Here is a 24,723-nt window from a genome sequence, read left to right as displayed (position 1 = left end):
GTCGAGACGTCGTGGTCGGAGCTTAAACACCAAAGACAGTCGGAGTGAAGATCCGTAACTGACATCTTGCCCCCACACTCACGACAAGGCTTAAAACCCGACTTTCTCTGCGACATTATTACTGCAGCGAAGGACTACGCAGCAAAAAATACACTGTAACCACGAAAGTAACAGTTGCTCCCTCGAAGATAACCGTTTCGAATGCACGGAAAAAAGGGAACTGATGTCGGCACGTCGTCGAGGACCTCTTATTGCCTGTATGACGTCAGACGGCGTCGCGTGGGCTAGAGTGACGTCCTCGTCGACGTGCAGAGACTAGGAAGAAGATTTCCGTCGAATGCTGGCGCCATGGGAGTATTCATTAGGTGAGGAATCCACAGGTAGCTAATGTATCCACCAGAAAAGTCGTTAACGAAGGTAAGTAACTCGTTCTTCTCAACACTTTATCTTGTGCCCATTTTGGAAATACAAAGGTTTCCTTGATACCTATTTTTCAATCTTGATATACTACCAAATGAATTGCTGTATACCCGGTATACAATGAAAACCCATTGCAAGGTGCACTTGACTTATTGGCTTTGGGTACCCTGGGTTCTTGATGAACTTACAAGCCCTATATATCCCTGCAACCAGAAGGGTCCAGCAGACGTAACGGTATATTGCTTTAAAAAATCTGCCATAGATGGAAAAAGCTATAGAAGAAAACGTGGACCTCAATTTCAGTATTTCTTTTATTTTAGTTGTTACTGTCTGTAGGAAAACCTTGAAGGATCTGCACAAATGCCCCTTTGCTGAATTCAGAGTTTTGTCTACTTTTTCAGAAAAGTTTAACTTTCCGGGATCCAGCATTGGTTTCACACCCATTTGTGGCACTAACTAGAAGGCGGCTGAAAGCACAAAAAATTGTAAAAATGGGATATGTCCCAGCAAAATGCCAAAATTGTCTTGAAAAATGTGGTTTTCTGATTCAAGTCTGCCTGTTCCTGAAAGCTGGGAAGATGGTGGTTTTAGCACCACAAACACTTTGTCGATGCCATTTTCAGGGAATAGAAACACAAGCTTTCCTTTGCAGCCCTTTTTTCCCCCATTTAAAAAAGGAAGAAAAACAACAAAAAAACTAAATTTTAGCTGTATTTTGGCTAATTTCTTGGTCTCTTCCAGGGGAATCCACAAACTCTGGGTACCTCTAGAATCCCTAGGATGTTGGAAAAAAGGTTGCAAATTTTGCATGGATAGCTTAATGTGGACTAAAAGTTATGAGAGCATAAGCGCGAACTGACCCAAATAGCCAAAAAAAAGGGCTTGGCACAGGAGGGGGAAAAGGCCTGGCAGCTAAGGGGTTAAAAGCTCACAATACTTACGCGTTCAACCTAAAAAGTAGCGTACACAAAGCTGTGGAGGGCACTAGTAATTGGGCAATGCTCCATGGGAGAGTTCGAAAAGAAGGGCAATGTAGCACATGCTGACCACCTAAATGCAAGCATTTAAAAGTATCATCACACAACAAATAAAAAGCAGTAGGTGGGCTGAAAGTCCACTGACTGGGAAGAAAATGTTTCAACGAGACTGTGTAGGCAAGACCTAAAAAGGGACAAATATAACAAATTTGCATCCCTGGTGCTCCTGTTAGCAAAATATTGAAAAATGTTAACTCTAGGTTCAGCTCAGAGGTCCCCTAATAAAGTTTTGGTACACAGTTGGCTGAAGAAGTACATCTCAGAATGGTACAAAATTATAAAAGAGCCTCTGACGATATTAAACTGGTGTGTAATGTTTGATCCATTCCACAAGACTGTATCCGAGCCACCCTCACGTTAACCTTAAGTGAGCTAGCCCTCTTGCATTGATCATCTGACTGAGCTGCTCGCGTGCAGGAGGCACGTTTTCATCTGCTGTGATGGGTATTACTGTTGGTAAAGTAGGAATGGCTGTGATTGTCATGGGTCTATTGTTTTGTATTGGCATCTCTGTAGCATAAGTGCTGTCTTCAAGAAACGAGTAAAAATATTGACCAAAAAAATATCAATGCACTTGGAGTGGGCATTGGATCCACCAGACAGTGTTACTATGTCACGTCCTTCTACTAGCTTTTTGCATCATTTTGCCTTTCAGATCGTGACACCACTGGAAATCAAGAGGGACTGTTTTAATTAGAAAAGTACACTCTATCATTGCACTCACCAGTTGACAAATTCAGTTGTCTTCTATGTGCATTCTATACAGACAGCAATCATGTTTTTTTGTTAGCTGTTTTGCCCAGCATTGGCAAAGCCACCCAGGGATGATTTCATGCTGTAAAACGTGTACTGGCACATTACAGCCACAACTATTGGCTTTGCCAGTGCTGTTTGATTCTACAAATGTGCTGTTTGGCCCTTGATTATTTGTGTGAGTATAACCATCTGTTTCTAGGCATTTCCATGCACATAAAACATCTGAATAGATGTAAGCTACCGGAATTATATTTTGCTCACCAATATATTATTTGCAATTGTATTTTTTCCAAGTTTTTGTACACCAGATCTTGATCCCATTCTCTATATGTCTGTTGTCCTTTTCGACTAGCTACTAATTAACTCGTTTTTCTAAGCCTGTCATAGTTTGTAGTGAAAACATTCATGTCAATAAACCTAGCTGTTACCGTTGCATTTCTGTGAGTTGCAGGGCCCAGTTTTCCTTTTTGTTATCTATTCCTTAATGCCTTTATTAATCTCTGATTTTATTATTAGGTGTTGAATAAAAATGTTTACACGTTTTAAGTTTTTTGAGTTTTGGCGCCTTATGGACAAATTTGAGTCTCTAATATTTCTATACATCAGAATATTTCAAATATCAATTGTGTCCATCTGGGCAGCTGTACTCCTTGCTCACCAACCACCAATGTTTTTTTTATAACATTATTAGGGATGAGAATAGTAGTCTCTCCCAACACTCATTGTGCAGTCTCAAACAATAGTTTGAAAAAAAGACTTTAAAGGGGAATTGAACTATCATTGCAAAAGTTGGTTGAAACCAAGAAGAAAGTGAGAATTAGAAAAAGCCAAAGGGAAGGTATAGTTGAGTAACAGCTGATAAAATGGAATATGTGCGGAGGAGCAAGAGGTTACAGAACTTAGGGAACAGTACATGGAGAATGAAACTGAATATGTTTAGATAGGATGCCATCTTGAAGAGGACAAATAAGAAAGCAAGCTAGAAGGGAGTGCATGTGCTTGGTCAAGATGCGTTTGTATATGTAAGGAGTTTAATCGGTGATAAATGAATAAATGGACACCCTATGCTAATTTTAAGTAATTGAATGCTGGAGGTCAAGGCGGCTACATTGAAAAAGTTAAGACTATACAAGTATTTGTGATAATCAAAAAATAAATAAGTAACTCGATAACCCAGGAGGATAAGCTGCACTAGGAGGAAGAGATCAGGGCCAAAAAAATGTACTTCTATTTTGATCGGATGGAGTCTGAAGGTGTTTGCACCCATCTAAGATTTAACCGAATGAATGAAAGTCATTTATAAAGCTTATGGCAGTGACCTCCTCGTGGTATTCTAGTGCTGCTGAGGAAGGATTACACAACGCCAGAAAGCAACAGTGACAACACAATGGCAAAGAGCTAAGGTAAGATAGGAAGATGTAGCCCTCGGGGCAAATGGGATAGAGTACCAATGTTGTTGGTGCTGTGTATGAATAGATCCTAGTGTGGTAAAGCGTAAGTTCAAGGGGGAGCAGAGGCACTTTACTAAAGGTTAGCAGGGTAAAGTACTCAGAGTTCTAAAGTGAGCACATGCATAAGGCCCAGCGGGCCGATATTTAAAGCAGTGAGTGTTTTTAACAGTACTTCGATTTTAGTAAAATATTTCACAAAAGATGGTAATTTTAAGAATAAAGGACTATTTCCATTGTTTGTCAGTAGAAAGGTCAGATTAAAACAGAGAGAATAATGGAACCAACAAAGGATAACTGATCATAGTGTGGTAAAGTGAACATTTGTTAGAAAGGTTTAAAAGTGAAAAAGGTATGATATAGTAAAATAACCAGTAGAGCATCTAAAAAAAAGTCTGTAGATTAGAAACGCATTTTCCAAGGTGGGCCAAATTGTACCATACTATAGAGAGTAGTTGAAAAGGTTAAGAAGAAAGTTCTAATGAATAATAGAAGGGGGTAAGGGGTCAGTAAACACATGTCCTGTTTCTAGGCCTGATAGAAATCACTGAATTATGTACTGCTTCTTTTTCTAAAGTGGTTTGTTTTCTGAGTCAAAGTGACATTTTGTTTTAGGTATATGAAACGAGGACCTATAGAGATACTGATGATGGGTCTTATGTGATTTACCCCTTCAGGCATTGGAGCGCAGTTGGGCAGGAGTGAGAATGCTGAGGGGTCCTCTGTGCATGAATTCATTATATGGCCACCTCACTGGCTAAGGAGGTACCCGAAGTGGCATATTTTGACGGGCCTGTGGTAGATAATCAAAGTACATATTCAGTCTGAGGCACACTTATGGATTATAGCAAATACAGTGAATAGCATGCTTATCCGTTCACCGAAAGTGCTACGGTGACTTATCTGGTTATGAAGTGCTAATGTGTCTTTGAATACAGCCTTGTATGCCCTAGCTCGGTCATCATATGCTATGACAAGGTGGATAGAAAATTCATGAGCAGACCTAGAGTCTGCTTTATACCTTGGTGGATGGAAATAAATCCAGCGGTATGGCAAATAACTTTATTCCCTTCATATAGCTGGTTCTCTGCCTGCTAAATTTATGCATATCCTTAGGCCCAGATGCGATCTCTTAACATTGGTAATAAGTGCTGTCACTGTGGTTCCTGTCAGTGTTTTTATACTATTAAAAACAGAATGTGAAAGCTGTATTTTGTTATTTCAAAACAATAACTGATGACCACTGCACAATGGGAGTCTCTTCACACGGCGTGGGTGTCATTTTGCAGTTTGAAGTGCCCTTTACTGCCATGTTTTACCTGGCGGTGATGGACAAGGAAAACTGGTCATTCGACTACCTGCTCTAAAAGGGACGGATGGCCAAATCTCTGACGGCCTTACTCCGTCAGGCTGTCAGAGAAGTATGTCATCTACTGGGAGGGAGTAGTCTCTATCGCTGACCTTCGTCCTCCTCCTCTGTAAATCGGGCAGACCTTCAGTTTGCCGAAGAGGGAACTCTATCTTTTATGATAGAGAGCCCTTTCTGCCAAACTCTAAATCAGCACCTTAGGGTTGATGTATTATAGTTTTATGTGCAGCAATCGTGATTTTGTCACCCCGGTCTCAGCCTGGTTTCAAGACGCGACAGAGAACTTTAAAAAGAGAAATATAAAAACACTGTAATTCACCAGTAGTGGAGGCTGACAAAGGTAGCATAAGAGAATCGTTTACTTAGACTTTTAGAAGTGTGGGTGGGGGGGGGGGGTGTAACAATTCAAGAGCCCATAGCCAAACGTATATAGCTGCCACTGTAATATAGTGCTTTATGTTGAAAATACCCAAACGTCTTATTTTTCACGAGGTCAGTGGTAGAAGTTTTTTTTATTTTTTATTATTATTATTATTATTATTATTATTATTTTAAAGCTAATCCTATTTTTCACTTGTGGTTTTCTCTTTCATGATTTGCTTTCCTTGGTGTTAGAGTGGAGGTGTTTCATGCTCTTATAGATGTGGAAAAGCAATTTACGTATTTAAATATTTATACTTTTATTTTCATTTATGCCTCATTTTTAGGGTCGTTTATTAGAATGGATTAAATGAGTTCCTCTGAATGTGTGTAACGAGGATATCCTCTGAGCTCCAGTAGCTGATCAAGGCACTTTACCTGAGGCCACGTGCCTCTATATCGTCATGGAACTTCTTGGCGACATACAAGAGTCTGTTTATGTGCAATTTAGGATTACTTTATCTCATATTTAGGGTCAAGAGTCATACCTGATACTTTGTATACTGCTATTTTATTTTAGAGTAAGTCTACTCAGCCTTTGAAGCAATCCAGCAAATCTCCAGAGCCAGTTGGCATCAGCAGAGCTAGCGGTGGCAGCGGTGGAGGTGGCACCACCACCCAGGAGAATGGCGTGCTTTTTGAGGACGAGGAGCAAGACCTGTTTGCACGTAAGAGGCTGAATTGAAAATGCTGTATTAGAAAAAGTGGGAGAACCAATTCTGCTGAGCTGGGGTCGACTGCATTGTAAAGCATCTTGGGGCACCAGACTGAGATGATACATCATGTAAAAGTAAATCAAAGTGGCAAGAATCATGGTTAAAATGTAGTTGAATCCTCACCTATCAAATAAAGCTGCCTCCCGTGTAGTTTATTACTAGTATGACCAGTATTTGAATGTCCAGGCCTGTACAAAAATTAGGAAAGCCCCATTATCTGTACTTACTTCAAACAGTAAAATATAAGAAGAATGCACTTTAAAAATGTGTTTGGTAGCAGCCTTATTGGCCGCTGAATGTTAATTAAAGTAAAAACAAAGACCATTTTTGAAATTATTATAAACGATTTTATGTAATATTCTATTTACGTATCATCTTGGGGCTTTACAGAATCTTGATACGCAAATAGATGGTCAGCCGGTATATTTCTCTGAGAAAGGTGACAATCTTATCACCAAACTACCTCACAGCACATAATCCCTTTAAAGAGACCCAAATCCAAGATTTGATATACGGGGGAGTATATGTATACTCACTGAGTTGAACAGTGGCATATGGTCTGAGCTTTCCACACAAGAAGCCAAGAGAGAAAGTCCTATTTCGTGAATACAGAAAGGTGTTAAGTGGCCATTACACTTCCTTTAATACAAAGAAGGAAAGTTAATTCTCAGGATAATTGTAGCTAAAAGAACAGGCACCTTTTTAAGAAAAAAAGTTAAGTGTGGGAAGAGCGCATGTGAGATGCATTTGTATATGCCTATAGTATTTGTGATTGTGAGTAAAAAGTTTTATCTACTGAGTGAAAAGGTGTGCTGTTTATATGCATTTCCATAAGAGGATGCTATTGGTACGTTAGGAAGCCATAATATTACGTAACACAGACAGGTTGTAAGGTTGATTGTGCTATCACTGATGTGGATAAACTGTGCTTCTTGAAGAACACGCTTATAATAATTGATACAATCTGATCTACCCTTATTTGGCTTTTTAATCTGGGTTGTAACTGAACAGATTCCAAAATCGCTTGGAGCTGCCACTCACTCCAAAGACCCTCCGTTTCCTGGACTACCATTATGCTTGGAGCCAAACACACAGCTGTAGAACTCTTCACAGAGTATTTCAGACATCAGCACACACCACACAGCATCTTGGAGAATTTTGTGAATTCGCAGAATCTAAAAAACACTCTCAGACCCTCTAAAAGTATTGCAGAAATATGCAACTGATTTTGTAATGGAATCTAGAGTGATTCCCTGCCCCTTTTTCACATTTCTGAGCGCTCATAGCCTCTCGCATGCCATCCTTCAAAAAATGTCAGCATTTCTTCACATATTGATACCTCCTAATTGAGGTATGCCACAGAAGCTCTTGGTCAAATACAGAATTGGTTAGTTTGCCATTTTAATGAGAGGCTCTCAAGATAAGCAATATTTGAACTGTTTGCAGCTACATAGAAGCATGTTATTTTCTTATGGGTATTTTAGGTGTTGCACAAATCCACAACATATATTGCTTGTTGAAGTTCTAATGCCAGTTTATTTGAGTGACTATACAATAATGTTGCATCTTTTATGAAACTGAATTCAGAACAATAGTGAATATATAGCTGGATTGCTTTTGCCGCACCATCGCATAACACTCTGAATCAGATGTTTACAGGGATGTACCTGTAGCAAGATAGACCAACCGAAGTTTACATCACCATTCATGCAAGAGTGCACCAAAAAAATCCAGTAGCTCTAGAAAATGGAATCTCCTTAAACAATCACATGATGCACGCCTTCACACTATATTTCTTAATTATGGACTCACAAAAAAGGAGATGTCCTGTAGATCATGGAGTGAGTGACCCCCACTTGTAATATTTAAATACCCATCAGGTACAATTATTTTTAATCTGATTATCTGGTTGCGACATGTTGTAAGTTTATGCAGCCATTAAGCCTGATCAGGAATGACAGCCAGTGTGAGACTTTAAACTATAAAACCAAAAAAGTGATGTGTGTTTTATTTAATTCCATCCACTAGTAATTATTGTTGGCAGCGTTCATTCCATTCCATTTCTTTTTGCTCACTGTGCCACTCCAGCTGTGGACGGACCATATGCAAATCAACCTGAGTCCTGCTCAGTTAGGAACATTCCAGCCCAACGTGCAAGGTCATGTCTGGGAAAGTTATCATCCCTTTATCACAAACATCAAGGCCCAGATCTTCACACAAACCAAGTATTTTAGAAGTATGGACCAAAATGTAGCTTTTTATCAGAAAAATTATGAATGCTAGCTTCCAAAAATGAGATTCAAATCAAAAGGAGCCTTTGGAACTAAAAGTGTGATCTTGATTATAAGTGCCTTTAAAATGTTGATATGGTTTTCCAGGGGATGTTGAAATAAGTTTGACAGAAAAATGTAAAGTCTGATTTTTGTAAGATCAAACCTGCTGAAAATTACTAGTGGAAAAAAAAAACCTATTAAGTACTAAGACAGGCTATGCCCCTTTTCAGGGCAAAACTCATAATTGCGTTTACTTACTGCATCCACTAAATTGAATCCCTATGGCATCATCATTTATTGGGTGCCATAAGTTGTGATGGGGTTATGCAAGGCGCGATGAGTAGGGAGTGAGGTGAAGCACTAGAAAGTAGGAACCCCATCACTGCTCACCAGTTGCACCACTCCCACTGTTACTGAGCTTGACATCTAGGTCAGGTACCTTGGCCGTGTGTTGGTAAACTGCAAGGAAGGCTTAACTATGCGGGCGTCTATGCAGTTTACTGTTTGTCTACCGTTTTTGTCTCATTCATGAACTGCCACGCACAACCGAGCAACATTTATTCCTCATTGTGCAAGGAATTGAAGAGTTCTTGAAGTGCCCAAATACTGAGTTTTATTAAAAGTGATGTGCTTTTTAATGCCCTTTGTGCCATGGACTGGTGGTCTTGTAGTGCTTGACAGGCAGGCCTGGAAATGGACTGGCAGGTGACAGACTGAGTCTTGACAGCCAATATATCAAATATCTAGGCAGCCTAAAAAACTGATGGATAGACCAAATGTCATTCAAAAAAATATATAGAAAAAGTCACTAATTTGAGGGGAAAAAAGTGACTAGAAACCTCTTATCGATCTTTTTTTCAAATGAAAGAGGAGGATTGCAGGCATGTAGGGTGCCCACAGATACAGAATAAAAACTGACACTGTGCTTTTCAGGAATTGCCCTACATTCATTCTTCAAGTGTGACACTGTCTATGGGAAAGAAACGTATCCTAGGCATAACACATGTGTTTTGCGTTTATCCAGGGAGATGGGTAATATGTTGTGACTTTGAGGATTCCACTGAAGAAAAATTAGGATTATAGGTAAGTAATGCTCCCTTCTCCTCCTGCGGGGCTTTATCGGTGGTCATTAGCACTCAACAGAATAGCAAGCTGATCTCACAAAAACCAGCAAAGTTGAAAATAGAAAAAAAACCAAATGCTGTTATCTAAAGAGATTTTTCAAGGATGCCTGTCCTACTTGGGATTTGGCCCTGGAGTCTGAATTAAGACAATTGTGGCTTTTGAATGTATGGCTAAACCTCCAAGTGGGGCTTTACGTATTTCGGAAATATGTATGTTTAAGAGTAGATTAAACAACTTTAGCCTTAAGGAGAGTTCTAGTAAAGGCATGGTAAGCCACTTGATACAAGAGACTATCCACCTGGAGATCGCCTGCTTTGAACTGGCCAGACCTATTGTAACAGCCACCTTCATAAAATAATCCCAGTTTTCATAATAGCTTTCATTTTGCCCAAATATAATTTCAATACTTTATTTGTATCTAGAGTGTGAAAGGATATTGGCCACGAAATAGTCTCATTAATGTGGATGCCTTTAGAAAGAAATCTGGGATGCAGTTTTATCACTGCTCTGTTCTTATTGAATATGGTGAAAGGTCCTGTTTAAATAAGACTTGGATCTTGCTGAACTTATCGACTGACGGTATAGCTACAAGAAAAGCAGCTTTTGAAGACAGATTGTGTAAAGGATCCTTTTGTATAGGCTCAAATTATGAACACAAGAGTTTAGAAAGGACAACATTAAGCTCCAAATGTGGAGAAGGGGAAACAATAGAATGAAAGACCTTGCTTAAAACCTCTAAGAAATCTTTCATCTCTTGTATTCTGAAGAAAGCGATTTAGGCCTTAACCACTGCAATTTGTACCTTTTAATTGAAGAAGAAAACAACCCAGGTCTGGCTCAATAAAGATAAGGGAGAACCACTAAACATCTCAATGGATCGCAGTTGTTTTAGATTCACCAGATTCCGAGCCTCTTTCATTTGTCAGCATATAATCTGGTGACCAGACGCCTTGATTCTTCCGTAATTTCAGTACAATCTTGTGGCAAATCTAAATGCACAGCTTGCTCCAGCCCACTAAGTTCAGCAGTAGAAGGTTGAGATGCAAGATGTGGCCCCCAAACTTCTGAAAAAGATCCAGTGTGAATGGCAGCCTCCTTTGTGGTTTCTTCGATAGGTAGAGACTGTCTGTAAATCACTGTTGGCATGGCTACTCTGAAGCTAACAGGATCATCCTGACTGTGCAGTAGGACAGTTTGAGTTGCACAGCTGGAATCAACAGAATGAAAGGAAAGATGTAAAGTAAGATCCTTCACTATTCTATGAAAAGGCGATTTCCTCCTCCAGCCCTTATTGATAGTACCCGGAAGAGAAGTGTGGGCATATCTTGGCTCCCATGTCTGCAAATAGATAGATATAACACTAAAAAGTCACAGTTGCAAAAGAACTTCATTGTCTGGCACACACTTGTGATTCTCCTAAAAAGACCTGCTAAACGGGTCTGCTTCTCCATTCTGTGCAATTGAGAGATGAATCTCTGTGATATGCCATTTCCAGCCACATTATTTGTACTTCCAGCACTATTGATCTTCAGAGTCCCTCCCTTAATTGTTCAGATATTTCATTGTCATAGAGTTGTTTGCACAAGAATATACTTTGTCTTCAAGGATGAAAGGAAAAACGTTACAGCCAGATGTACTACTTTCAGGTCCCACAGGTTGATGAGGTAAGACATCTCCTTTACTGATCATGTTCCCTGAACTTAAGGATGGTCCTTATGAGCATCCCATCCAAGAAGAAAAGCGTCTGGGATGATTGTCTGTTAGGATTTCTTTCCCTTCAGGAGGTTGACACCACCATGTGAAAGATTAAATTGGTTGACACCATTATGTGAAAGATTAAATTGCAGGCCGGAATAGAACACATTTGTCTTCCTAACTGCTTGTCAGTTGGTACCATTGGTACTCTAGCCATAGCTGCAGAGCACTTATGGAGTCTGGCCCGAGCAACCTGAAAAATGCACAAGGCCAGTGACAAACCTCAAAATTTGCCTAAAAAACACATTTGCCTCACATTTTTGTGATGCAATCTGAGAGGAGCCCCAAACCTAATTCCACCTAGCATTCACCCAAGTCTCCTGATTTAAAAATGGTACCTAACTTGTGTGGGTAGGCCTAGTGCTCATGGCAGGAAACACCCCAAACGCAAAGTGGACACATCACATTTTTCCACTGTTTTTGGCAAAGTGCCTAGCTGGAGTTTGGGCTGTAGCTCAGCCAGCACATAGGAAAACCGAGCAAACCTATAAATTTTTGAAAACTAGACACCTAGAGAAATCCAGGATGGGATGACTTGTAGGGCTTTCACCATGTTCTGTAACCCAGAATCCTTTGCAAACCTCAAACTTTGTCGTAAAAAAAACTCATTTTACTCACATTTCTATCATGAAAAGTTCTGGAACCTGAGGGAAGCCACACATTTCCTACCACCCAGCATCCCTGCAGGTCTCCCAATACAAATAGTACCTCCTTTGTGTGGGTGGACCAAGTGCCTGTGACGGGTCCAAAACGCTATGTGGACACATCAAAATTATCTGTGACAAAATGACCTGTTTTTGGCCCCAGGTTCGGCAGCCATTAAGGGAAAACTACCAAACCCAGACATTTCTGAAAACTAGACACCCATGGGAGTCCTGGGAGGTGTTTTTTGCATGGCTTACCCCACCGTTTTCTTACCCAGAATCCACTGCAAACCTCAAACTTAGCTAAAAACATATTTTCCTCACATTTCTGTATGGCATCACCACACCGGCACAAATTTCTCCCCTCTGTCTCACCATAAAATTCATACCTTACTTGTTTGGGTGCCCAAAGCAGAGTCACCCTAAAAACGTATGTGCTTATGAACACTCTTTGGTGCCCCCTCAATCACTACATGTTTATGGGTCTTCCCTGTCGTAGGCACGTGGCCCAAACACACAAATCATTTTCCTAAAGAAATCCCCAGTGTCTGCTGGTTTCCGCCCCCACTGGGGTCAGATAAGCCTAAAAAAAAAAAGAGGCCAATCTGCCCTCAAGGGCAAACAAGCAAATAATGTTCCAAATAGAATCCCCAGTGTCCAGTGGTGTCTGCCACCCCCCCCCCCGACACAGATAGGTCTTAAAGAGGCAGGAGGCAAGGAGGGCAGAAAAGGGAGCTACCCTTGCCCAAGGGGACGCTCCTCAAACAATCAAATCGGGTGCACAAATAATCCATGGTATCTAGTGGTTTCTGCCCCCCTTTGGGGCAGAAGGACCTCACATAATGAGGCCAGTCTGCCCCCAATGGGTGCAGAAATGGCCCCCCAAAAAATCCCTCAAAGGGGAACGACCCTTGCCCAAGGGACTGCTCCCCTATAGTATATACACAAAACATCCCCGGTGTCCAGTTGGCATTCTTGCTGCACGATCGCCTCTTTTTTGTGGGGGGAAAAAACCCCGCCCCAGGAGAAACTTACCTGTTTCTTATGATGTACTGGATGTAAATGGCTTCCAGTGTGTCGGAGACAACATCTAATGATGTTGGCACGTGGTGCGCACGGACTTCATCGGATGCTGCAGGGGCAGAGGAAGCACTTCTGATGCCATCCCTGCTTGTGGGGAGGAAGAGGGTGGAAAAGGTGAAGCACAAGCGCTTCCTCCATGAGTCGGTGCTAGGATGTCTGGGAGCCGTCCCACGCCCACCGTTTTGTCGGACTGCTACAGTTTTAAAACAAAAAAAAACACACTGAAAGTCCCCAGTTACATGTGAGTGACCTAAGTATAACTTGCAATGCCGTAACTTACACATGTCATCAGTGATGTAATACGTAAGGTCCTCAGCAGTGCATTACAATGGTGCATGGTATACTTGGGTCAGTTTACAATTGTAGAGAAAACTTACCTTTTGTTATGGTGGTTGCACGTATTTGAAATACATGGTGATTTGATTTGTTGAAATGGATCAACAGTCTTGAATGTTTCCTACCTGTTGGGCTTGTTTGTCTTGGAGAGCAAGCAGTTCTTCACGACAAACACAGTGCTAGTAATTGATATTCTATGATATTGCCCTTTGTAGATCAAATGAAAGCGATCATGAAAGAACATTCTATTGTTTTGAAGAGGCAATTTGGCAGAAGTATTTTTTTTTTTTTTTTTTTTTAAGATCTCTTTTATTGCTTTATACTTGCATGGAAACGCATACAGAACAAAATAACTTCCCATCTTTTTGTGACCCCACCTCCCCGTCCCTCTTCCCTTCTGCACATTCCATCAATTACATAGAGGTGTTTGTTTAGTTCACAAATGAATTATATATTTGGTCTCTTATACAATCTTCAATGGGAATATCTTAGTCAGCTATACATGGTCTGGTTCTGATATATTAGCCTCTGCATCAGAGTTAGAAGTGTCGGGTGTTCTAAAATTGTCCAGTATCGTGTTCCAATGCTGAGCATTGTCTCTAGTTCCTAGTCCCCTGAGTGCCTCTCTTAGTAGTACTGTCCCTTCAATTTCCGCCCATTTACCGTAATTAATGCATTTCTCCAACGATTTATCTGTGGGCCCTTCGGGTCTTTCCAGTGCGAGGTTATTTCTCTCCTTGCCAGTATCAGGGCCAGGTCTATGAATCGGTTTGTAATTTTATGCTTGCTAGGACGAGGGAAATCTCACAAAACCACCACTATGGCTGATCTGGGTAATGTTCTGCCCGTGCAGGTGGAGAGTGCCTCAAATATCCCTGTCCAGTATTCCCCGATTAGTAGGCAACTCCAGAGCATGTGCAACAACTCTGCTGCTAGTTCTGCAGATCGAGGGCAGCTGGCATTTTCTACACCATAAATCTTTGATATCATATAGGGGGTTAGGTAGGCCCTATGAAGACATATAAGTTTATTAATTTAAACCTGCCATTTCTGGAAACTGAATATATATGTGAGGTTATTCTGGACCATTGTGTGTCGTCTATTGTAATATCCAGCTCCCCCTGCCATTTGGTCATAAGTTTATTTAAGGGAAGACATGTGCTGGTTAGTAGAGATGTATATATCCCTGAGATCAACCTCCCTTGGTCTCCTATAGTGCATATTTGGTCGCAGGTAGTATGCCTGGGGGGTTCCTCCAGCCCTGTGCCCCATTGTCTACGAAGAGTTCTGGCAATCGCGTTAAAGGTTAGGAACAGCCCTGGCGGTAGCTGGAACCTTTCCTGCAGTTCTGCATAGGAGCACAGTTTCCCATTATTATATAGAGCCCCTATGGTGTCGATCTGAAATGCCATTAATCGGATGATACCCCCTATCACATGATTTCCTGCAACAGCTCCCACACAGATCAGGGGGGCCTCTGGTGAGTACGGTGTTCTGGTGTGTGTTCGTTTTAGGTATTGTTCCCAGCAGTGACGCGATGCCTCCCATTCCACCGGAAGCGGTTTATTCTGTTTCTTGGGGTTTAGTAGAATGCCCAGAATTCTATCTCGGGAGCAGTGGAGAGGGGCTCTCAGTGCTTCCCCCACTGTGGGTGCTCTGATAAATCGCGCCAGCCATTGGAGTTGGCTCCCCCAATAGTATAATTCGAAGTCGGGAACAGCCAAACCACCCTCTGCTGTTGTTCTCTGGAGGGTGAGCAATGCTATCCTTTGTCTGTTGGTTCCCCATATAAATCCTGTAATCAAGGACGAGATTGTTTTAAATACCACCCTCGGTATTATGAGTGGGAAGGTTGCAAAGTAATATAACACTCTAGGTAATACTATCATCTTAATCGGTGCAACTCTCCCAGTGACCGCTAGTGGAAGTGTCTGCCAGAATACCATGCTGTTTTTAATACTCCTAATCGTGCTCTGTATGTTCCCTTCTAGTAGATCCTCAGCGGAGTGATAGATATTAACCCCTAGGTATTTGAATGTGGACGGGGACCACGGGAGGCCCCGATTATCAACTGGTTCTTCGATACCCCTAGTAGCTGGAAAAATGGACGACTTCCCCCAGTTTATCCGGAGCCCGGATGCAGCCCCAAAGTTGTCGAACATTGTCATTGCTCCTGGTAGGTCGGCCTCCAGGTTCCGGAGAAAGAGTAACATGTCATCCGCATATAGAGCAATATGATGTGTCCAGGCATTGATTGTAATGCCTTCATAGAACATCTGGGACCTAGCCGACTGGGCGAGAGGCTCAACTGCCAACGCAAAAAGTAAAGGTGATAGCGGGCAGCCCTGTCTTGTGCCCCTACCTATGGCAAAGGAAGGGGATATTGTACGGCCAGTGCGCACTCTCGCTGTGGGGTTTGTATAGAGAAGCCTCGTCCATTTGACAAACCCTTCCTCTAGACCTAGCTGCAGCATGACTCGTTCTAGGTAGTCCCACCGTAGGCTATCAAAAGCCTTCTCGACATCTATCGAGATTATTACTGCTCTAGTTGCATCAGAGGGCAGAGCATGAAGGAGTGAAATCAATCGACGAATATTTTGGGCAGTGCTTCGCTGTGGGCTAAATCCCGATTGGTCCTGATGGATTAAGGAGGACATGTACGGTAAAAGTCTGTTAGCTAGCACCCTGCTTAGTATTTTATCATCTAAGTTCAACATTGATAGTGGGCGGTATGATCGAACTTCTGTGGGGGATTTGGTGGGTTTCAGAAGAGGAATCATTATGGCTTCTGTAGTGGAAGGAGGCAAGCTGTTGTTATTCCATGCTTCCGCGTATAATATGCTGAGCTGGGGGGCTAATGAATCCTGATACGTAAGGTAGAACTCCAAGGGGAGACCATCTGCTCCTGGTACCTTGCCCCTGGCCATACTCTGGATTGCAGTATTTATTTCTGTAAGCGATATGGGAGTCGCCAGGGCTATTCTATCCTCCACTCCCAGTGCCGGGAGGTTGAGGCTTCCCAGATCTTGTAATTGAGCGTCGCTGAGTACTTCGGTGGGGCGGGCATATAGCTCTGAGTAATATATAAGAAAGGTGGCATTGATCTCCTTCTGCCCATATACTTTAATACCCGGGGTGGTCTCCAACTCCACCACTATGGTTTGATGTTGGAGTGGTTTGGCCAACCAGGCCAGTAGGGCACCTGCTCTGTCACCCTCTGCATGTTGCTTCTGCAAGAATTGCTTGTAATCGAAACGAGACAATCTAGTGTTAGTTTCTGTTATTCTAGCCCTTGTCTCTTCTAGTTGTGTTGAGAGGTCGGGTTGTGTCGGGTGCTTATGTTCGAGATCCCTAAGGGAGTTCTCGAGATCGCCTAGTTCAGTCTCTAACACCTTCCGTACTCCCACAGTTGTGCTAATACAATATCCCCTGATCACTATTTTAAAGGATTCCCATTCGATGGATCTGGACGAAGCAGTTCCAGCATTGTTCCCAAAGAGTTCTGTGATCTGCGTATTCAGTTGAGCCCTAAAAGCCTTGTCTTCAAGTGACTCTGCTCTTAAACGCCAAGTGGGAATCAAAGGTCTCTCGCTGCACCAGGCCAAAGAAATCAATAAGGGATTATGATCTGAGATGGTGCGGCCAAGATACTCGGCCTTCGCCACCACAGATTGCACTTCCGGAGACACCAGAAAGGATGTCCAGTCGTACATGCAGGTCGTGAACTGCTGAATAGAAAGAGTATTCTCTATTGGGGGGATTAAGTTTGCGCCAACAATCCGTTAGTTGCCAGTGTTTTTGCCACTGCTGGAAGTGCAGTGCTGTTTTATGGGTTGCGGATTGTGACAGCGGTGGGTGCGATCTATCCATTGCGGTATCCATTACACAATTAAAGTCTCCTCCTATTAATGTGGTGCTGGTGAGGAGTGTGCTCATGACCAGTGATAGTCGGTCTAAGAAACTTCCCTGTTCGTGATTTGGGGCGTATAGTCCCGCAAGGGTTACCTCTCTCCCGTCCAATCTACCAGAAATCACTACATATCTCCCCTTAGTGTCGATCAGGGTATGGAGAACCTGTAATGGAACGCCTGGTCTGATCCATATCAACACTCCCCTCGCAAACGCTGAGTGGGTAGTGGCGAATATTTGTCCCCTCCAGCGCTTTTTCAAGGCCTTTATCTCCTGCTCTAACAAGTGAGTTTCTTGTAAGATAGCTATGTGCACTCCCCCTTCGTTTAAGAAAACTGTGAACCTTGTACCTCTTGGACATGTTATTTAGGCCCCTGACATTCCATGTGATTATCTTGTATTCTGTGGTCATAATTTAAGGAGGGATGTAGAGGCGGCCTACTGACGCCGCTCTATTACTACCACTGGACAAACCCATTGAGTTTCGTAATCTAAGGTGTGAACCGTTTGGGCTGTGAGATAGATGTGCCTGATATACCCTTAAAACAACAAAAACGAAATCAACCCCCCTTTGTAACCCCCTCTCCCCAGGACCGGTACCTACAACTCTCCTCGTCCAAACCATTACAACTAGTGTAATCTTAATTATCAACCTATTGGAAGGAGGCGTGGCAGAGGCCAAGAGGCAGCGCCCCGGGCCCTTCCCCAGGCCCGATCACGTGTGATGTGCCGGTTAAGAAGTGACATCCAGGGTCATATCGCTATATATTCACGGTTGGAATCCAGCAAGGTCCCCAAACCGAGTGAGGTTCCCCCACAGTCGTCGGCTCACTTGCCAACTTGTTCTTTCATCGAGGTCAAATAATCTCGTCCGCTGTTCTTGGGGTGATCGATGGCCAGCTGATGAGAGTGTCCTGGGAGGATATTGAGGAGTGTTTGCAGTTTGAATCAACATCCGATGTAGCATCTGGGGTCCGACGTGTATGGAAGTCTCCTCCGCTCAACGCTGCTGCTGTTTCCACCACATCACGCATCTCCTGTTGTGACTGACGTTTTGATGGAGCCGCTCCTGTAGTCTTCTTCCGGGATCTACTACGTTTCTTCCCGGGGTTTCGAAATGTTCGGTCGCGGGTTGCTCTGCAGTGGATGTTCAGCGATTCGAGCCATTCCATCGCCAGCTGAGGTGTGAGAAAAAAATGGGTCCTGTTATCGTATTCCACTCGGAGTTTTGCCGGAAAGAGCATGGCATCCTCTATACCATGCTCACGCATGGTACGTTTTACTGCAATGCAGGATGCCCTTTGTGCCTGTGTCTCTCTCGTAAAGTCTGGGAATATCATGACCTTTTGGCTTGCGGGATTGTGATAGTACGTAGTCTCTATCTTTGTGGTGGAGTAACTTAGCGATTAATGGTCGTGGCCTGACTCCCGGTGAAGGTGGCCCGCCGGGGACTCTGTGGGCTCGTTCCACCGCAAAAAATGGTGAGAAGCCCTCTGATGCCATCGTGTCTCTAAGCCACTGTTCAAGGAATGCTTCTGTATTAGCTGCGGTGGACTCCGCCCCCTCCGGAACCCCCACCAGTCTAATGTTCCGTCTGGCTCGGTTTTCGGCATCTTCCGCCCTTGCCTCTAGAGTTTTCAGCCGGGTGGCCAGGTCTTTAATTTCTGAGGATGCGTCTTTGTGCGCCGCTAATAACCCTGTCAGCGTAGTCTCGTGCAAACCCACCGTTTCCTTTAATTTACGGTGGTCGCCTCGTAAAAGGGAAAGGTCTGCGGTGAGGTTATCGATTTTACGCTCCAGTGCTTCGCGGGAATCTTTAATGGCCAGCAGCACAGTGTCCAGAGTAGTTTCTTGTTGTTCGTGCCCCGCTTGTGATTCTCTGGCGGGTGTTGGTGGATTCTCAGTGGGCGAGGAGTCCCCTGGTGGTTTGTCGTGTTTTTTGGGTTTTACCATTGTAATAGGTCTCAGGTTGGCGAAGGCCGTGCGTATTAGTGGGAGGTGGTATCGTTCGTCAGCGTCGTCCAGTCTGTATGTCGCCTATCCCAGTCCCGGTGCTCTCACATGAAGAGTACTGTTAGAAGTTCACCGTTTTGAGCTGTTTGACCACGAGGGGGTTCTCTCATAATTATGCACGCGTTGGTCGCCGGCAAAGGCAGCTTGTGAATGCCGAAAGACAGTGTTACAATCTCACCTCTGGCCGGGATTCGGATGTCGGCATTTGCATACTGTTCTGATACCAGGGGGGAGTTCTGTACCGGTGTTCCCGATCAATTTGGCAGAAGTATGACGGTGAGATAACCTGGATTATTTTATGTTTGTGAAATTAAGGGGATGGTGCCCTCTGAAGATACTTTGAATGAGTGTACCACATGGCAAAATGCTTTTGTCCACCTTTTTGTGTACTAGAAGGATAGAAAACAACAGAAATTGAAAGCTGACATGTAGCTTGTCAACTGGTTAACTGAGTTTTCGAGTCTTTGCTAGTAACGTTTCAGTTGAGTCCTCTTGTTTCAATGAGAAATGGAAAATTTTGTTAGTTACTTAAAGTAAATGGCCAATGTCTTAACATTTTCCCCTCCTTTTATGTTTTCTAAAGTAATTGTTTAAATATTTTTATATTATGATGTAGAATTCTGTTCTCCTTCACCTTCTAACTCTTTGATTTCAGACTCCCCAGAGCTTTGACTAACTATACCTTGAACCAAGTTGTTTGGCTTGCCAAGCATCTGCATTACTTTGTACATGCTGTTTGCTTTTGCAGAAGCAACGGTTGAGCTGTCTGTTGACACTGTACAGAACAGTTGGAAGGAGGAGCCTGTGACCCCTAAACCTGTGCTCGTGTATCCACCGGATTTGCCTTCTAAAACATTGAAGAAAAGCTATGAGGAGGTGAGCGATTTGACTGTCAAACTCCGAACTTGCATGTTAAAGTCTTGATGCCCTGAACAAAGCAACTAGAGGTTACCTAAGCTTAGTATCGAGTACACATTTTTTACAACGTTTCAAAGACTGTATCTAGTTTTTTTTCTTTTTTTTTTTTTTTTCTTCGAATGGGCATAAGACTAGGAATGATGGGCTCTGAGCTTGATCTAACTATTTTTGGACTCATTTGAGTTCTTGTTAAGCTTGAAGTTGCCGAACATGCCCTACTAGTAAACCACAAAATTGTAAATCATTCTTTATGGGCAACATATCAAGACTCAAAAATGATTAGAAAAGCAGCATTGAACTTTGACAGAAACAATGATTTAAAAAAGGACACATTTGAGTTCTGTGGTGACTTTATCACTTTCTAGAATATTTTAAATAGCAGCAGATTGGGAGTTATACATTACCACTTCGGAGGCAGGCTTCATGGATTGTGCATTACCTTCACCAATGTGTATCCTCTATGTTGTCCCCTCTGACGTTTGGTTTCTGTTTTCCATGTCTGCATTACAGGTTTCAACCTGTGCCATTATTTCAGGTGTACACTACTTAAAAGTCATGCTCTGCCATATATTGTTATTATGTAATCACATACAATCTTTTAGAAGCATTGTGGAGGGCAGGGCTTCAAATCCTTGTTGATCTTCCTCCTTACATCGTTTTGATTGGGCAATAATTGTGTTGGTCCACCTAATAAGTGACTATGTCTTACCTGATTAAAATTTAACACCGAGACCTCGCGCCAAATAAAATACTAAAGAGTTTTTTAAATTGTAAACCCTTTGCCAAATATATTAGGAAGGGTTTCTGCATTCCAAACAGCTTTGAAGAGGTTGTCCATTGTGAACTCAGAAAAAACACCCTATGAAAGATCTTTGCATTGTTTAAAACTAACAGACCTTTTTAGGTCGAGCGCGCAAGCGCTTTGATCTGTTGTAAGTCTTCTCAGCTTTTAACCACGCCCGTCTCATGCCTATTACTTTCACTCGTTTGTGAGCTTGCCTTTCAAAAATCCTTTGTAATCATTAGTAAATGCTTTGTTTGTCCCGCCTTGGGGAGGTTTAGTTACCACCTTGCAGACTGACCCTGGTACATGGACAATTGCACTATTGCCGATATGTTTGACTGAGCGAACTTCTTTTACCTTTTTGTGTCTCCCCTTCGTTCTCATACTCCTAGTGCTTTGAATTGGCTTGCTTATGTCAACTGTTTTACTTTTCATTTTCAGTTTGTGTGACGGGAAAAGTCCATTTAGGAATTTAAAACGCCAAAAGCTCTAACTCCAGCAAATGCGAGCCCATTGCATTGCAAATGCTTGTTACTCATATTTCTAGTTTAGGACGAGGGTGTAAACAGTTCAAGAAAATGGAGAAGAAAACTGCTAGACAGTGCAGTCCGTCTGAGAGAGTTCATGAGGCAAAAAAGGCACAGCATCTGTCAGTGCTGTTTGTGCCAAGAATGTCGGACTCTCAGTTTCATTCCCAAATTCTGAGAAATAGAAGCTGCCCTTATCTCCATCGGTCTTCATGTCATGCGCCATTCGGCTCCATGTGGCGTCGTTCGCATCATTGGAGCCGTCTCTGGTGTCACAGTTGCCTATAAAGGCACCACCCCGGTGCACGTACAGCAATTCTTTTACCCATGAACTTCCACGCTAGAAGTGCAGAATCGTGGATCGAACGAACAGTCTGTGCAAAACTAGGGCCCTAAAAGAGATAAACCCTAACCCTACAAGACATATCCGCAGAGCGGGGAGGCATGGGTGGGTGTAAGGAATCTACCGCTAGATAGTCTCTACCAGATAATGCGTTACTGAAGGTAAGTAACTTGTTCATCAGATAGAGACTTCTAGCTGCAGATTCCTTACCTTAATAATAGATACCCAAGTCATAACCTCGCGGTGGGCTGCGGATACCTCTACTTACACTAAAAGTCTTGTAGGACTGAACGAGCAAAGTGTCCTTCTCTCCGTACCTGATTGTCCAGGCAGTAATGTTTTACAAACGTGTGCAAAGATGTACACGTTACTGCCTGACAGATATCCAGGACTGGAATGCCCGAGCTAGCGCAGTGGTAGCAGCTTTGCCCCCTTCAGTTTTTAAGGATGATATGCCATGAATTTGTTCAAGTGATACCATTACCTACTGAAGCAGCAGCAGCTTCTGTTCGTACTGTAATATTAGTATATTGTTTGGGGGGGGGAAATCTGGGGGAAGGAAACAAACAAGGACAAGAACTAGAAAATACAAGGATTCTCATGAAGTGCTCAAAGAAAAAAGTAGTTCCCTAAATGTGAGCCATGGAAGGACACAAATCATCCAATCAAGAGGATGCTAACAAGCTAGGGGAGGGACAAACAAGATGGACAAACAAAGCGATTAAACAAGAAGCAAGATCACTTCAAATATGTTTCTGCAAGGTCGGAGCGGACACGTTTCTGTGCTGTTGTGGGCAGGGAAATTACTGTGTTCCAGGGTTTTAGATGCCTATTAAGATTTGGAAAGAGTGGGAGCCTGTCCCCTCCCCTTCAGTTTTAGAATGGCAGAGCTGATAGCTAAACAGGGGTGGGGGCACTAAAGGGCAAGGTATGAACTAGCTAGGGGTGGGCTACTGTTGCTACAATATCTAGGAGCTATTGTGAAAAACTGCAACTGTTTGGGGATGGTTGGAGGTCAATTGTGTAGGGGGTAGGGCTTAAATGAGATCCAAATTTTCCCTGCTGCCCCACAAAAGAGGCAGGTTTGGGGTGTCTGCAGAATACCACGGCATGGAGTTAGTAGCCTTTGACAAGAAGTCGGTGTGGTCCGGTGGATCAGTGAAACGGGAGAAAAGCTTTTCCCAGTTGTGAGCCATTGGGTGGTGATGTAAGCCTCTAACATCTTCCGAATGGAGGGCCATTTAATTAAAGCCTGGGCCCAGGCCTACGGAGGCGAAGGGAGCTTCCATCTCATGTTGATTGACCGTTTGGGGAGAATGAGGATGAGGGCTAGGAAATGTTTTGCTGTCCTGCGTTTATGAGAATGCTTGAGAATGGCCAAGGCACATACCTTCAAGGAGTTTGCCCTTGAAATGCCCCTAACCTCTCTGAGGCATCTAAACACTACATCCCAAAAAGATCGGCTTTGGGGGCAGTCCCATAGGACATGTCTTGCCAGCTGGAGTGTTGCACCTGGCACAGGTGTCTGAGGCTCCAGGAAAAATTATAGTGAGCCGCTAGGTGGGAAAGATAGGCCCTGTGCAATACAGAACTGAATTAATTTTTTGGCGGGCATTTCGGGAGACCCTTCTCAGGTATGTCAGTGGTTTTGCCCACTCCTAATTATGCAGGTATCTAGCAAATTATGAAGTGTATTTGTAAGTTTGCCCTATTAAGTCCCCAGCAATCCAGCTGTGTAATCAGCTGCCATTGCCTAGGGTGTGCAAGGCCTGCAAGAACTGGTGGGTAGCTGGTTCATCGTGCTGAATCAACCGGAGGTCACTGAGTGCCTTTCACAGAGGTGTACAAGAGAAAATGGTCTTCGTGCAGACCAAACTGTACCATCAAGGCCAGGAAGGAGAGACATTTTCCGTTCTGGATTAAATCTCCCAGAGTACAGAGCTCATCCTGAGCCCAGAGATGCAACTCCTGGTTGGTGATGCAGGCCCAGCAGGGAAATAGCAGGTGCTTAAGGGGTCATACCGCAGATAAGCTATGATGTCCTGTTAAGGCAAGTGAGTGCCACTCAGAACACTTGAAGTGTCATCTGGCAAAGTGGGAGATTGACCTGCATGTTTTGTCTAGGGAGTGGCCTGCTAGTCAGTATGATCACTACTGTAGTTGAACAGCCATATAATAGACTTCAAACTGGGGGCCTCGAAGCTTCCTTGATCGGGTGGGAGTTGTGATTTTTACGAAGGGCACTCGTCTACTGGAATTATGCCACAGCAGGTCTCCCAAGAGTGTTTGCAGCTCCCACAGAAATGTGCGAGGGATGATTATAAAGAAGACAGGGGAGCTTCTGTAGGAAAGTACCCTCTATTTGGCATGGTTACCCCCACTTTTTGCCGCGGTCAGTGTGTTTTGGCTCTGTTCATTGAAATCCTGCTAACCTTTAACGCTTTGACTGTGCTCTCTCCCTCTAAATTTGGTTGCTTAGGAATTGGCACACCGGTGCCTCCATGTATGTCCCTAGTATATGGTACCTAGGTACCCAGGGAATTGGGGCACCAGGGGTTCCCCATGGGCTGCAGCATGTATTATGCCACCCATGGGAGCCCATGCAAAAATGACTGCAGACCTGCCATTGCAACCTGCGGGAAAAGGTGCATGCACAATTCACTACAGGTCACTGCACCAGGTCACTTTAAGTCTCCCCTATGGTAGGCCCTCCTAGCCCAGAGGGCAGGGTGTAAGTACCTGTGTGTGAGGGCACCCCTGCTTGAGCATAGGTGCTCCTACAAACTCTAGCTCCATTTTCCTGGACTTCGTAAGTGCGGGGAAGCCATTTTACTCGTGTACATAATG

The 24,723-nt window shown here is 43.3% G+C and overlaps 1 protein-coding gene across 1 annotated transcript in view; it reads left to right on the top strand.

Annotated features, from left to right (window-relative positions):
• SNX1 (sorting nexin 1) overlaps positions 1–24,723 on the top strand; it is a 470,987-nt gene that overhangs the window by 21,573 nt on the left and 424,691 nt on the right. Inside the window, exons 2-3 of the mRNA XM_069222309.1 lie at positions 5,971–6,118; positions 20,053–20,180. Coding sequence (XP_069078410.1) covers positions 5,971–6,118; positions 20,053–20,180 — 276 coding nt within the window. The remainder of the gene's footprint in view (positions 1–5,970; positions 6,119–20,052; positions 20,181–24,723) is intronic.

This window comes from Pleurodeles waltl, chromosome 3_1 (assembly GCF_031143425.1).
Source record: "Pleurodeles waltl isolate 20211129_DDA chromosome 3_1, aPleWal1.hap1.20221129, whole genome shotgun sequence".
Classification (NCBI taxonomy): Eukaryota; Metazoa; Chordata; class Amphibia; order Caudata; family Salamandridae; genus Pleurodeles; species Pleurodeles waltl.
The sequence above is the reverse complement of the archived record's forward strand: the minus strand, read 5'-3'. Positions and strand labels throughout refer to the sequence as shown.